The 16,097-nt window shown below is 38.4% G+C and overlaps 2 protein-coding genes across 8 annotated transcripts; both read left to right on the plus strand.

Moving 5' to 3' along the window:
* Positions 1–43: 43 nt before the first annotated feature.
* Positions 44–7,353, plus strand: LOC116429967 (uncharacterized). 4 transcript variants are annotated; one of them, XM_031983539.2, is made up of 10 exons: positions 44–191; positions 326–429; positions 1,747–2,195; positions 2,258–2,541; positions 2,658–3,839; positions 4,067–4,356; positions 4,632–4,721; positions 4,836–5,040; positions 5,100–5,201; positions 5,273–7,353. In XM_031983539.2, exons 2-10 carry the CDS (start codon positions 333–335, stop codon positions 5,610–5,612), a joined length of 3,039 nt encoding a protein of 1,012 aa, XP_031839399.1. In that variant the 5' UTR covers positions 44–191; positions 326–332; the 3' UTR covers positions 5,613–7,353. The 4 variants fall into 4 exon arrangements, with proteins under 4 accessions (XP_031839399.1, XP_031839400.1, XP_031839397.1 ...); XM_031983540.2 differs by having other exon boundaries at positions 4,644–4,721; XM_031983537.2 differs by having other exon boundaries at positions 4,632–5,040.
* A 144-nt stretch (positions 7,354–7,497) lies between these two features.
* LOC116429889 (uncharacterized) lies at positions 7,498–10,040 on the plus strand. 4 transcript variants are annotated; one of them, XM_031983365.2, is made up of 4 exons: positions 7,498–7,612; positions 8,087–8,407; positions 8,526–9,109; positions 9,692–10,040. In XM_031983365.2, exons 2-4 carry the CDS (start codon positions 8,120–8,122, stop codon positions 9,696–9,698), a joined length of 879 nt encoding a protein of 292 aa, XP_031839225.1. In that variant the 5' UTR covers positions 7,498–7,612; positions 8,087–8,119; the 3' UTR covers positions 9,699–10,040. The 4 variants fall into 4 exon arrangements, with proteins under 4 accessions (XP_031839225.1, XP_031839224.1, XP_031839223.1 ...); XM_031983364.2 differs by lacking the exon at positions 7,498–7,612 and adding an exon at positions 7,750–7,901; XM_031983363.2 differs by lacking the exon at positions 7,498–7,612 and adding an exon at positions 7,767–8,024 and having other exon boundaries at positions 8,066–8,407.
* Positions 10,041–16,097: the final 6,057 nt, after the last annotated feature.

Raw genomic sequence — 16,097 nt, forward strand, 5'->3', positions numbered from 1 at the left:
GTGATTGTTTGGGAACTATTGTTATCGTGTGGAAACATGTGAACTGTTAATTATTGAAACCTATTATATTGTATGTGCATATCGTCGTCGGTAAATATTCCCACCGCGTTCGCCAATGAAGTTAATTGTTTACATCAAGATAAATCCTTGTCGATGACCTCGTACAATTTGCATTGTTGATAACAATGCCTGTAAGTATGACATAAGAGATAAAAATATTATCATTGGTAAATAAATCGTATATGATTAAACATAAAACTGTTGTACCTTCTGAAAGAAAAGTGATTAATAATCAATGAATTAATCAATTGATGTTTGTGTACAGATTGGAAATGAACAGTTCATTGGATCAAGACTTTGAGGAATTTAGATTTACTGATAAAAGGAACATTTGTAAGGACAGTACGGTGGACGATGTACAAAAATTTGGTATGTCCTTTTCCTCGTTCAAACTATTGAACGAGATATATCTCGAAACAATGGGTAGTTACAAAGTCAGACAACGTTAACTTCTTCAAAAATAATGTTAATATTAAACGAAATATTCTTTTATTTAAACTTGATGTAACACAATTTCTGTGTCTCATATCTTTTTTTTTTATTAATTTTCATAAACTTGGCAGATTTGTTCTACTTGCCTCTTGTACTTATTATTTAAAGAATATGTAAATACAGTGATTTGGAAAATATTCCATCTTATAAAGCACAGTTAAAATAGCTTCGCCTGTAAAGGGAATGTTCAGAAGTGTAAATTAAAAATCGATATGAATATAAATTTATTCAAATTCATTTGTATGTTTATAATTTGAACATGTTAATTTATTTGCCGAATCATTTGTCTTGCATAGGAATTAAGTACCAAAAGATCATGCATGTAGGTTAGGACACTAGTGACAGCAAACAATTAAATGAATTCCGATATTTACATTACCAGTATATTTACGTCGAACGAGGTGGAACATGACCTTACGTTTCCATTTTGTTCTGACGAAATTTATACAATTTTACGTTCCGTCCTTCTGCAAAAGTAAAGCTACGAAACAGCGGTGTTAAAGCTGTCATTTTTTAGTCGGTTACTTTATTTTATTGATTGCGAATAAAACTAGCCGGGTGTTTCATTTAAATGAGCTGAACGCGGTATCGTGATCTGTAAAACTAGCTAGACGTTTGCAATCTTATCGCACTGGAAACGTATTTTAATATGAACGATTTTATGGCGGGAATATTGCGGTAATACGAAACCGGCCAATGATATCAGTTCTTTAGGTGGTATCGATTTAGTGAGTCCTGTTTTCAATTCTCGGCAAAAGCTGGGGCAATTATCCCGCCTGCGCTAGTTCGCTACTGCTACAATCATTTTGCATGATCACTTGCTACTGCTGCATATACATATCGCCATCGATTGTTTACATCTGTTGTAACACGGGGAACGCGCGTTGGTTCACCGAGTAAACGTTCGAACTGAAAATCGTATAAGTGTGATACCGACGTTAAAACTTTCGTACGCATCGAATAGACGAAGATATTGGTTCAATCGATCTGATAAAAGATACGAAAGCGCGGCAAATTACTACGGTCATTTTCATTTACAAGATTCTCCTACAAGAGGTGGTTAGCTCTGCTATCTTTACATTCCTTTTCTGTTTTTTAAATAAAAAGGATAATAATAATGGTGCATCACAGAATAAAACAACGAACGCTAAAATGTGTCTTTGACAATGATATTTTATATATATTCTATTTCAGGCGAAAACATAGATAACAGAAATTCGATATTTACATTAAGGTCTTCATTGTTGAATTGTGAAATTTGTGGGGAACAATTTGTGTCGAAGAAGCAATTACGTTCTCATATATATACTCATTTGGGGACACCTCGTGTAGTTTTGAGGAGACTTACAAACTTGAAAACAGTAAAGAAGAAACATAACAACACTTACTGGTTAGATCCGGAGAAAAAGGGCTCGTTGAAATTAACATTGAAGAAACAGAATTTCTCGGATTCTCTGAAACTTACATTGAAAAAATCTTCTAAGTCGGAAGATTTCACAGTTGTGAACAGCAATATTAATCTGGGTACGGAGATTCATCGTCAAGAAGACGTGGCTGGAACAAAGGAAAATGATCAAAGACATGAGAAAGATGCGGAAAGTTCGATCAATCAACCATTTGAAAACGTGATGGTAGAGCAACAGGTATGTCACAATAATAACTTAAAACAAGTTTTTCATTATTATCTTACAAGAAATGTTAATAGGATGAATATGGGAACATTAAATTTAACACTGACGATCATAATCCTTTGGAAGAAAATGATAGACCATCCATAGATGTAAATGAAGGTGATTCAGGTGTAGGGAGTGATATGGCAAATCCATCCGAAAAGGAAGATCAAAATGTTGATGACCTGCATAGTACAGATCAATATGACAGTGCAGACAAAAGACTATCAGAGTCTGAAGATCATGAAGAATCAGACGCGTTGGAGGCAACGTGTCGAGAAACAATTGAAAACTTAAAAAAGCTTGGTGAACAATCTGGGTAAATGTTATTTATTGATGAAAGATGTTTGACAAGTGGGACAATCTCTTATGAGTTTTATTGCATATTACAACATATTCTTTGGATTTATTATAATCTTCCACTTTATTTTTCAGATCAAGATCTGGGAGTCAGTTAACAGACAATTCAGGTATTGAAGATGACGAGAGGGAACAAGAATCCAACATGATACACGATTTGAAAGAGAATCCAGCTATTAGTATTATTTCAAAGTCTTCAACGTATTCAAATCATTCAGCAAATTGTACAACAGTGTGCGAAGATGAAGATAAACCTGAAGAAACAACAGAGGGGACAACAGGAGGTTTTAATTGGAACCAGTTGTCTACTAATTTGTCTAGTAAAAATAGTGAGCCTTCCAAAGAAAATGAAGAACAATCTGAGCATGGAGGTGACAACAACATTGAAAATGCTGGATCTCTTTTACAAAACTTGATTGAACATCAACGACATAATCAAAATGACACATTATCAAATAATTTACCACCAGAAACAGAATATGTTTCGCTGGAAAAGTTAGCTGAAACTGTTAGTACCTGTCGTGTTTGTAATGAGAAATTTAAAGATATTGCTCATTTAGATGAGCACAGGAGCAAAGCAGGCCACTATCAGTGCAATATTCCAGAGTGCATTAATCTTATTTTTAATTCACCGATGGAAGTATCCATGCATAAAGCTCAAATGCATGGAACACCATTGTCTCCAAGTGTGAGCCAGTTGTCTCCTCATTTGAATACAAATTCGCCTCATTTAAATCAGAATTCGCCTCACTTGAGTCAAGCCTCACCGCAACTGAGCACGCACTCGCCTCATGCTGTGTCAATGGAATCTCCAAACACACCGAATTCACAGCAAATAAGTAGAAATTCGCCTTTAACTTCTCCGCACCAAACGAATTCTCCTACGTACAATTCAGTACCTAATACTGGACAAATAATTCCACCTGTTAATTTTGAGCAGTTACCTGCACCCGTTCAGCAGTTAGCTCAACAAGTACAACGTATGCCACTTCCGCAAACGCAAATGCCTCCGAGTCTTCCACCAGGTGCTAATACAATGATCCCTGGTCCAAATTACTTTGTACAACCGCCGGGAAGGCCACCGCTGTATAGAGTTCCTGGTCCACAGGGCATGCATTATCCTCCTCATATAACACACTTATATTCGCAGTATGGACCTGGCCCATATCCGCAAATGACTGCACCGCCGCAAATGCATCCTCAGTTGTCTCCGCAAATTTCCCGTGGAAGGTATCCCACAGTTGCACAAAGTAGTCGGCAAGTATTATTGTTTTAATCACAACATTCAGTGTATTTTCTAGAAATATATTTTCAGTCAGAGTTCAACGAGATCGTATGTTATTGTGTTAAATGGAATATTTGTCCCGTTTAAAGTTGAAGTTCCTCTACGTCAGTTAAATCTTATTGCATATGGTTGTTACTACTGACCATTTACTTTCTAAATGAACTATGATACAGCTTATCTTTTGCCTACGCATTTATAGGGCACCGCGTACCCCACAAACTGGATCAACTCCCCGGCAAAGGATGAAGCGTCCTATTCAGCAATCGATGCAAGTACAACAACAGAATAATTCTACCCTAAAGCAACGACGGATGGACGTTCTGTTGCCAGATAGAAACGAGGACGCGGACTGTCATGTTATCGCTCAACAAAAGCGAAACGACGGTCTGCCTGTTATACAGAACGTTCAGGGTGCCACCACGCAGCAAAGCAGAAATGATTCTACCATACATCTGACGGATTCTATAACTCTCAGCGTACGGCAACCAGGTAATGTCACTTAACATACACATGTGTGTACATTTTTTAATTTACATTGATCGTGTTGCGTATAGTAACCTTTTTCTGTTGGAACCTCTTCTAAGAATTAGTTTTATTATTTTTGTAAAGTTGTTTTCCTGTTTTATATTGATTTCTTTCCAAATATCTGGGTTTCTGTTCACCTCGATTTATCTTGAGTAGAAACATAGCAGAAACAATTGCAATAACTATTCGCGGAAGAGGTAGACTACAGAAATAAAAGGGAACATTTTACTAATCTAAAGGTTCCGCTCCAGCTCAAGTGCAGAATACATCAGGTACTGGTGGCAAGAAGTCCGATGCAAAGGCTGTGGCTAATGTCCTGGCAGCCAGAGGTATTACTGTTACTCCAGCTGCAAATAAAAATAAAACAAGCGAACAAAACAAACAGCAGATACCTTCCCAGCAACAGAGGACCATGCCTTCACAGCAGCCTTTAAATGTTACAGCGCTCACTCTGAATTCTGCTATTTCTATCATACCAGCTAGTTCACAAAAAAAACAACAGGACCAAGGTCAGTTCGCTGTTCCTCAGAATAAACAGAATAAAACGGCGGTGAATGAAGTGGAACGACCACCGAGACCGCCCACTGTTGATCTAACGCAAGATGGTCCGCCGCAATTGCCAGTGGTCAGGCGTGGAAGGCCTCCTCGGTAAGAGATAGAATGCGATAGAACTGAATGATAGAACTATGATTCACGTGTCATTGCAGGTCTTTGCTTACCTGCCAAGTGTGCGATAAAAATTTCCAGAATCAGGAAATGTTGACGCAACACATGGCTACACACCGTGCGCCGAGCAAATTACTTCACAAGTAAGTTCACCGAACATGGTCCTTCTTATGGTTCTTAGAGTAATAACATACGATAACATTTTGTTCGTCAGGTGCAATCTTTGTCCTGCCCAGTACCCGACGGCTCAGGCATTGATAACGCACAAACAAGCGTATCATAAGGAAGTAGATACCGTAGCACAAAACGGCGGTGCAGAGCTGGCATTGCCGGTTGTGGATTTGAAATCTCCGCACGTATTAAGTCGTCTGTCGAACCTCGGTATACAGAGTTATATACCGCTGTCGCAGCTTAGCGCTCAAACTGGCGGTTACTTCGGATTGCCCATAATCACGATAGACGGTGCAAGAAATCCTAATACTTGTAATTTAGGTGCACTCGGTGCTACATCTATTCTAAGTTTGGGCCCCCTTAAACATTTATCAAACAGGTAACTGTGGACGATTCCGCGTTTGGCCTACGTTTTTTGTAATCCTATTTATGTCTCCGTATTTTCCGTTCTTATCGATGTTTCTTCTATACCAGTACCTTCGTGTTACGCAATTCATACACAGATCCTTCTCTGAATTCTGTACCGTGAGTCACACGGCAAATTTTAGCGGCGAACGAATTCGTTTTCACTTTCTTTTTCTTTCACGACTTCAAGGCAGTCTTACGTTTTCCTTTTCTTTTTTTTTTCGTTCAGTTTACCCAACTATTATTAGTTTTTAATAGTCTTAAAGCAATACAGTATTTGTAACGGGGATTGAAGAGGTGTTCGCGTTAACTTAGAATAATATAAAACGAAATTTGAGATATACAATCAAGATAGTATATGTATATGTATATACATATATATATACGTATAAAATACTATGTATGTGGTGCGTGTATGTATGTGTGAATGTTGTGTATGCATGTATGTATGTATGTGTATATATATGTATATATGTACATATATATGTATATGTCATATATCATTATAAAAAAAAAAGTTCTAATGCACGTATCGAGTCGCGCGTAAATCATTGTCACTGCTAGTATATTTTTTTTAAATAAAACTCTTGAATAAACGATTTGTAAGTTGAATAAACTTAACGAACCGTATTCTCTACAGAAGTAACTCTTTAAAAATATACCGCACAGATAAATTATCGATCCAAGAAGTAGTGCCACCTTCTTACTAACATAAACAAAAAAAAGTATGTCTTTAATGTCCGATTATACGGTACATAAAATCGTTGATATTCTGCCATGTACGATATTAAAAGAACACACAAAAAAAAAGGATTTTATTTTTTAATTTTTTATTTACATTGCAATTTCTACACATGAAAGCACACGATACTTTTGGCTAAGCGTACTGCGGGATACAAGAATTTTTTAATCTGATATATTCGGGAACACTAATTTACATGGGTGAATACATGTATCGCGGTGAGAGTTACTAAACGTACCTATTACGTGGATTTGTTCAGCAGAAGAAAAACAGGAACGTAACGTACCCTAGGTATCTCAAATTATGGAATCAGGTCCGGTTTTGAATGAGTTATACATACTATTGAAAGTGTAGTATAATTTAGGATAAAAAAGAAAAACGAAATTAACATTTTATCAAACAACTTTAGTTCACGGTTCAATGGATAAATTTTTGAGATGCACTACCGGTTGTATATATATTTTATAAAATGGAGAAAAGGATAGATTGCAATTGAAACATATACTCGTTTATACTTGAAATGTCTTTATAAAGAATATTGATACTTGTGTAAGTGATACTTAAAACAGCCAACGTTACGTATAATTCTCATGGATATCACACGCAATCTTTATTTATTATCATTCCTGTTGAAATATTGCTGTCTGTAAATAATTGTCACTCTTTGTGTACTGTGTACATTTTAAAATAAGCAATCCGTTCCGTTTAAATTATAGAGTATAAAAGAAACGGTTACTAAACGCGCAAGAACTGATTTAAGATAACGATGTTGTATATATTTGTATGATAATAAAAGAGAACAATGAAGTATATGATAATTTCAGTGAAATCCAATTGTGTAGCTACTTATGATAGGGCATTAAGATCGTTCTTCGTTTATCACCAATTTAGTAATTTTCAACGGCTTTATTATTGAATACATAAGTATAGTAATTTTTCAAGTTGATTTGTTTGTTAGTCCTTTGAGAAGATTCGTTTTAAAAAGATAATCATAAAAATCATAGAAATATATTGTGGTAAATCTTTAAACGAAGAGAATGGAAATAAATCTTTAAAACATTTGATATCAATAATTTAATATATTTCCTACCCAACTTATAGGTTAATATTAATGTATATACCGTATAAAATTTTCAGTTTCAGTTTATTGTTTCGTAGTAGTTGTTTGTTTTTCAGCAATCATCAGTTTAGCGCGGGATTTTATGAGAAGAATACGTTCGAGACGTACCGAGATGAGTATGTAATTATAATTAAATTTTATTATTACAATTAAATGTATTAGCTATTAAACGTACTACTGTTATTTATACTGTAGTAAATAATTAGTCCCTTGATTGAAATAGCATTCTAAATAATGTATAAATTGATGTAGATTGAGGATCAAGGATCCTTCATGCTGACAGTGTTAGCACAAATGTACGCACGCGCGAGTGTAATTACACAGAGGTGTTCTGTCATACGACTTTTCGACAGCACTTTTAATATACATTCACTATTGTTTCATTTTATGTACTTCATGTTTAATGTAATTGATCATTCTTTTCTCGAATATCGTAACAGATTCCGTATCTACTAATAATCAAAAGATTTCGTGTAGTGCTGTAACCTTTATCTAATTTCGTTCTTCGTTATAAATTCATCGTTTTATGTATGTACGAATCGATGTTATTTTTTTATTGTTTTATAAAGTATTACGTTTTGTTATTGCAGATAATTTCTTTGTACTAGTTTAAAAATTTCGGTATGAGTGCTACTTTAAGTTCAAGAGCTGAACAATATTTCTATAGTATAAACCCATTGGCTCAAAGAATAGGAGAAGACATCACAGCAACAAAGGAAGCTTATGAGGGTCTGTGGAATACTTTGAGCACAGCAGAGCGTAATCAAGCAATAAATGAAACTATTATTCAGCCAGAAGTAGCATTGAAATATACTTTGAAAAAAGTTGAATTCACAAAAGAACTACCTGAATGGTATCCAAAATTACGCATTCAGACGGGTATGAAATATGCCATTGATGAGACTGGTTCAGTAAGTATATTGTTTTGAGTTCACCTTTTTTCAATAAATATTATTTGTGACATAAGTACAATATAACACTAGTTTGATTTTCTGAAGTTAAAACAATAAGTTCATTACAATGTTATAGACACTGCGATGGAGAGATGAACACTCAGCTCCATTTTCATTCATGACTCAATCACAAATGAATCTCAGTATAATAGATTCAACAGAGGATGCTAAGTCTAAGTTGATAAGGGCACAATTCGGGGAATCACCACATTTCTCTAGCCCCTCCAAATCACAGAGAAATAATTCAAACTCACTTAATGATACTTATTCTTCGCATCAAGTCAGTCGCTTTCAAACTGACTGTTACAGAAGTAGCATTTATGAAGATGAACAATGTGGAGGTTTATTGAAAAGTAATGGGGATAATGACCACTCCGAAAGTATATTTACTAAATTAATGAATAAAACTTCTTTATTGAAGTTACAAAATAACTTAGATGATGACATGGAGAGCTTAGTTAGAGAAAGGGACTCTGACACTGACAAAAGTCAGTCGAATACATTAGTTGTAATGTCACGCACAAAGTCCAGTGATATTAACGAGTCGACTGCATTGTTAGAAACACCTAGTTCGTACAGTAGCTTCCAATCGTCTCAACTTAATCAAGAGGAAGAGGAGAGAGCTATACCAAAGACTGGTTTTGAATTTCTTGATAACTGGTAAATGATTGACTATTAATATTTTATTTAGTAATTACTACAGTGATCTTTGTTTAATATTAATAATATAGTTATTAATATAAAATTGCATCAGTAAGGGTTTCTATAACTTTAGTTCCTAAAATTATAATGCCATGGCAGTACAGATTAAAATTCTCAGAAATATCTTACCTTATTTTCAAGGTGTAATTTCAGTACCTATGTAAATTAATTACGATCTCAAATCATAAATATATATATAAACATATATATATATATATATAATGATTCTACTATGAAAAACGTGCTACTTAGAATGTAGGTATAATGTTAGGAATAATTGTTTATCATAAATAAAGTACGTGCATATCGGATTTAATAAATTTTATGGAAATTCTCTCTTGTAGTAATATCACGGAGTTTGTATACAGATATTAAACATATGTTTTTGATAATTATTATAAGAACGATTGAAAATATTACTGAAATATCGGTTTTTTATAGGCGTGTAACGTTTTGATAATCTTTTTACAAATGCTGTCTTATTAAAGCAACGTTTTTCCAAGTTTCTTCCTAAGATAATTATTAATTATCATCATTTAGGATCTAGAAATCTCTTAGATACGACGACAAGTATTCAACAAAGACTGAAGAGGCTATTTTATTTGATTTTATACAATTCATCATCGACATATTTCTCGAAGAAATAGCTGCGATAAATTTGATAAGAAAATCATTGAAACTGTAACCTGCATAGAATAACAGTTGGTGCATTGTAATTCATAGAATACATTATACTCTTGCCACTCATTGAGCTACTGATGAACAAAATGATGTAACGTTGTAGTATGAGAATGTGTACGTTGCTTGTGTGGAATTGGTTGTGCCTGTGTGCTTATTAACCGAATCTGTCGAGTCATTTCCAATAAAAAAAAATAAAAAAAAAAAGAAATATATATATATACACACAAACATACTGACACATACACATATGTATATACATGATACAGTATTGAAGCATTTATTATTGTATTTAAATACATGAACTCATGCGTTATAATTGCATTTTTCAGTGAATTGCATCCATCGTAGATATCCATCTCCAATCCATTCTCAACAATCCTCTGAAAGTTCAGACCTTCAAGTAGTCCAGAACCCGGAGAGCCAAACTATAACAGAGAGAAGCTGTAAAATACTAAACTCCACTTTAACACTAAATTTACGAAACATAATTCTTTGTTCTTGAAACTCCAATTTCCATGAGCTACATGAACAACCATGTACTCTTCTAGAAGCGATAGACTAAAATGCGTATAACGAATGTCCGTAAATCTAGTGTTAAGTTATCGTTAAAGTTCAACGATCATGTGAAACGTACCCTCTGTTCTAGGTGACTGAATGATAGTTATATTCTCATCCCCCCCGCCGAGTTTCCCGATCGTCGAGTTGTTGTAGTAACCGAAGATATTTCTGTTCGCCTGAGCGATGCAGTAGAACTCTTCCAGGTCGGTCGTTCTCGTCAACTTGGCCTCTGATTCTTTCTCGTAGGGTGACACCAGTATCAGACGCCTTTTTGACGAGGCTCGTACTGAAACTGGAACAATTCTTTCACGGTACTTATCACAAACGAATCAATCCGACATTCCCTCCATTCGAATCGCCGTGTATTCCGTTTTGTTTCAGTCACACGTATGACGGCACACAATTGTTTCTTTACTATCCAGAAGAACGTTGTTACATTAAAAAATCGGGGAACACATTGAACGCATCGTGCACGGAGAAAGAGTACGTAGGATCATTTGAAAAGTCAGCGAATGAAAGATCACCAAATGGACATTAAAATGTAATCTTCAACGGTATGACTCGAAACATACCCCGTGCTAGAACGGACGTATTAGCGTCGTGGTACTTACCACTTTTGTTGATCTTGTCACCTGATGCACCCTTAGATGTGTTTTTCGATCCGTAAAAGATTTTTTGGGACAACGTGGACAGGCTGTTCGAAAGGATGGTCGACTGAGGATTTTTATCGATCAAGGCGCAACCGTGCGAATCTAGCCTGTCTTTATTCTTAGCTTGTGCGAGATTAGCTTGCCTATGCAGGACAGGAACTAGGAACAGTAACACGTATACAATAATTAAGACTATGAGTTGATTTCTTTGCTGATTACGCGGCCAAAATTTCTATCGTTCATTGAAGCGGAAAGGGACGTCTTGACGAAGAAAGGATGCTTGTTCTCAATGATTTGATTTTGGACGTTGTGGAGCAAGCAGCGAGATAACGTAAGTTTAGTCAGAATATAATTGGTCCTTAATGAGCAGAACAACTTGTGTTGTCCATTTTGTTCGCTTTCTAGTCATTAAAGTATCGGGAAGTGATTCTTTTAACGTGTTTTGCTTTTAATACAACAGAACACTGGATTTTAGTGTCACGACAGAACTCTACGTTAAGATTCTTTGAAAGATGCATGACTCGCGTGTCAGCCACAGAATCGACTATAAAAATGGTAACCTTTCTCTCCGTTCTCGTTCGCATTCACTGAACTACACTTTCTGAAATCGGGACACTGTTTCCCGTCCAGGCAGTTCGTTCGATCGTCGGTGAATCCTGAAGTACCTGCTCCGATCCGTTCATCGTCCTGCGAAACCGAATCGTCCCCCGGCCCATTCCCGCAATGTCTGTATTGTTCCATCGCTTGACGCTCCAGTTCCTACGATCAAATCGCCCCTTTGTTCGTTACGATAAACCCGGTGACGTACCTTCTGCAAGCTAGGATCGTTAAGACAAGAGGCTCTTAATTACTTGATACTTGAGCGCCAACGACTCCTCCGAGGCTCTGTACTGTTCCATAGCTTGTTGCTCCAATTCGTCGTACCTGGTGACGAAAATGTATCAGTCATTAAGTTACCAAGTCTCCGAAATGTCTTTCAAATATTACATTAGCAAGTCTCTAAAATGTCCTCCAAAAGTCAAGTTACCAAGTCTCTAAAATGTCCTCCAAAAGTGAAGTCAACAAGTCTCTAAAATGTCCTCCAAAAGTCAAGTTACTAAGTCTCTAAAATGTCATCTAAAAGTGAAGTCAACAAGTCTCTAAAATGTCCCCCAAAAGTGAAGTTACCAAGTCTTTAAAAAATCTTCCAAAAGTCAAGTTACCAAGTCTTCAAAAAATCTTTCAAAAGTGAAGTGAACGAGTCTCCAAAATGTCCTCCAAAAGTGAAGTCAACAAGTCTCTAAAATGTCCTCCAAAAGTCAAGTTACCAAGTCTCCAAAAAATTTTCCAAAAATAAAGCGAACGAGTCTCCAAGATATCTCGTTCACATTTGACATTCACTGTCTAACCGACGCCTGCAATGTTTCAGTGATCATTCCCCGAGCACGGACTGTACCTCTTTTCGAAGACGTTCTCCAACATAGCCTGGTTTGCAGCGGTGTTCGCCAGGACATCCCTGTAGAGTCTCCTTCTGTTCCGGTTCTCGTTCTTCTCCCTCTCGCCGCTCGGTTTCGCGGTTGTCCTGTGAACAGAGGAGCCAGCTTCCGGCCTGGACCGATCGACGTTCCTCGAGTTATCCTTCTCCCGTCTGGTGACCGATTTCCTGTCGGTTTTGTGTTCGAAACGCCGCAGCTCGGACACCAAACTGTTCCCAGCGGCGTACTCTTTCGCCCTGGCCGGACAGCTCTTGTCCAGCCATTGGAGCACCTCCGACTCCGATTTCGCGGCCCGATTCCTCGTTTCCAGCACGTAAGAGCTCGGCGGTTTCAGGTGCGCCGGCTTGGACAGGCTGCGATGAGCCTTCATCGCGTTCTTCGTCAGGAGGATCAGATTCTTGAAGTCGACGCCTTGGTTCTTCCGCTTCTGGCCAGCCTCGTGGTACAATTCGATCGGGTGTTGGTATACCGGTATTGGTATCGGACTCGATTGCAGAAACTTCTCCTGCATCTGCAGGGGATGATGAGTGATCGTTGCACGGAGGGGCTGCACGCTGGTGCACATTGGCGCCGCGCAGGACGACGTCGCTATTTGGATCTGCGCGGCGGCTGGAATCCTTTGGTACCATTGCTGCGGCGGCCGAACGTACGCTGCCGCCTCGGTGGCCGGATGCAGCGGTATTCCCGTGGTCTAAAATTCGTAGCAGATTTCATATTACTTAGTTTACTCTAAATCGATCAACGATGTCGACCTCGCGTCGGTTGATCGCTTCGCTCATTGGCCAGATCGGTTAACTCTCTGGATTTCCTAAGATTTCTGAGAACGCTTGATTGGCTAACTTACGTTTAAAATACCATTCGATTTGATACCACGAAATAAAAATTCTCCTGGCCATTAACCCTTTGCACTCGGGAGGTGACTCTGTCATTGATTCCCTACAGTGAAGCTATAAAGTTTGATACTTAATATTACACTTCATATAATGCATCGATCTGAGAAATATTCACGTAAAATTGCTTTGTCCGTCGATTCACGTGAATTTCTCGTCGAGTTGGTTGTACAAAATATCGTCTTCGTCTCATCAGAAAATGTTGAAATATTTCTAGTGAAAAACTTCGGAGTGCAAAGGGTTAAACAACAGCAATAAAGCCTTCAAGGATATTCCACACTATCCTCACACTGCTTCATAAATTTTACATTAGATTAAAGCTGCATTCAAATAAAATACACGATCATTTGATGCTCCATTTAAAAGAGAGCTTTAAAAGTCAACGCTGCATTACTTCTCTCTTTCGCGAAGTTAACCGATTTGTCCAATGGCGCAATTCCAAAACCTGGTAGAGGGTCCCAGCGTGCTCTTGAGCTCTGTTGTAAGGGAACAGTTCGTTCTGGTAGCTCCTCTCGTTCAGCGAGGGGAAATACTGCAGCCGACTGTTGCCGTGCTCCTTGTTCAGCCGGGTCACAGGGATCTTCGGGAAGAATTCCGGGACTTCCGGGCTGAGCATCGGTGGCAGCTGTTTCCTCGGCATCCCGTACATCTCCGTTCTAGCGGCCTGGTACTCCGTTCTGAGTATCAGCGGCCGATACTGGAGCGCATAGTAGAATTGCTGTTTCTCCTGGGAACTTTGTTCTCGACTGACCGCGGCCGGTTGCGGGTGATGATTGCTCGGCAAACGTGACCTTTGAACGAACTGTTCCCGGCCACCCAGTTTCCACAAACCGCGGACCGCCTCGCTGCTCACGCGGCTGTGCAGTTGCATCTCCATCGAGTTCTCGACGGCGTATCGTCGGTGTCCGCACCATTCGTCGGATTTGTCCCTGGTGTCTGTATCTTGGAGGATATCGTTAACACGTTAAGCGCCGCGAGAATCTTAAGCGTTCTCCCATAGAGTTTGTCTTTCGTAGCAAAGAAAAGTAGGAAGTCGAGAGGTCCAGAGCTTTCAGTACGGCCGCCATTTTCCCGTCGTTTCTCTTTCAGTAAAGTCGAGCTCGTAGCTACAGACATCGCGAAAGATAGGGAACGAGAAAGGAAACTTCGATAAAGTAAGCGAAAGTATGTCTCGTTGGGTTCGTCGGAGTTCAGATGAACGTTACTTGTCGAGGACATCGTCGCCTCTGATGATTCTTCCTTAATTAGAAAATCAAACGTTACCGATCAGATTGACCTCTTTAGCCAAGTGAGATTCGTTTCTAGCTTCATAGCTTGTCCCGATCGTCGACGAATCTTCAGGTTCCGGTGCCCTTGTCGTCGAGCTTCTGAAAGATCAAGGTGAAAGGTGAGAGAACAATCTTCAGCATTTCAACTGACGAGCAGAATGTAATCTGTAGATGAATCTACTACAGGCTTTAATTAATATTCGCGTCGCAATTTTAGAAGCTAACAATTCACGCCTCGTTTCAGGTACGTTCGAAGTTAACCAGGCGAAGAGCTCCTCCACTTCCGGCAGCATCCAGGGCTCAGCGACGTCCGTCCAAACGAAACTCGCCGGCGGAACGGTCGCAGCATTGTCGTTCGATTTGTAAACGCTTTCCCTGTCTTCGTTGTACTCGTGATTGCCATAACGAGCTAACCGAGATTCAGGGATCACGTCGCGAACGGTTCTTCGTCGATGGCCACCGTTGTCCTTGTACTTTTCCGTTACCTTGCAATACTGCCAGAAAGTTCTGTTTCAAATCTTGCAACAAAGAGACTGCGGAAGTTTATGCTTCACAGAGGAAATTCAACGAAATTTTCTTTTCTATTGTACCAAATGAAATTGATTAGAGGATATTAGGGTTATTTCTTTTTTTGTACATTGCATAATATTCCGTAGTCTTGCAACGAGAAATGAAGTGGATGTTTCACCTGATACCACAACGATTGGTTCAACTTTTTGAATGGATCCTCTTTGTCGAAGGTCCAAGCTTTGTCCGCGATTAGGCTAACGTTCGCATGCGCGCTATTCAAGAGCTGCTCTTCGTCGTATGACGGGAATGAAGATATCATTATCTGGACATGCTAACCGATCAAAATGCGTTTTAGTAGTCGATCGAATCGAACCCGAATCGCCTCGCGCGTCGGAACTGCGGTCAGCTATGGACTAAACACGTTTCGCGTCGACAGGCGCGTTTGAATTGACGGCTCGACCGTTACTTATGACGAAATATTGAATCGATAGAGGAATTGATGCGCGTTCAGGGCGTAGCTCGTTATTCCGACGGATTCTCATGCGTGTTATCCGTTCGGTTGAAATTCTGTTACTTCGATTATTGTTCATTCGAATTCTGCACGATCATTCGTATGCTGTCTGTATCATTTTCATGACGGACTTGCTCCTTGCGTGAAGGTAACCGCATTAACAAGAGACCAGAAACTGTCCATGAATCATTTGTAATAGAAATCATATCTAGTATTTTCAGTACTAAATTTTCAAACTTTTTCGGAAGCGTCAGACATTTTTCTCCGCGAAGCAACAGTATTTTTTCAAAATTGTACTGGTCATTTTAGTTCATGTTGTCCTGGAGCTAACGTAGAGTCAAATAATTCATTGCGAAGAACGGATATTTATTTTAGACTGCCCCTGTTAATGTAAAAGTTTGTT

This window comes from Nomia melanderi, chromosome 2, assembly GCF_051020985.1.
Source record: "Nomia melanderi isolate GNS246 chromosome 2, iyNomMela1, whole genome shotgun sequence".
Lineage (NCBI taxonomy): Eukaryota > Metazoa > Arthropoda > Insecta > Hymenoptera > Halictidae > Nomia > Nomia melanderi.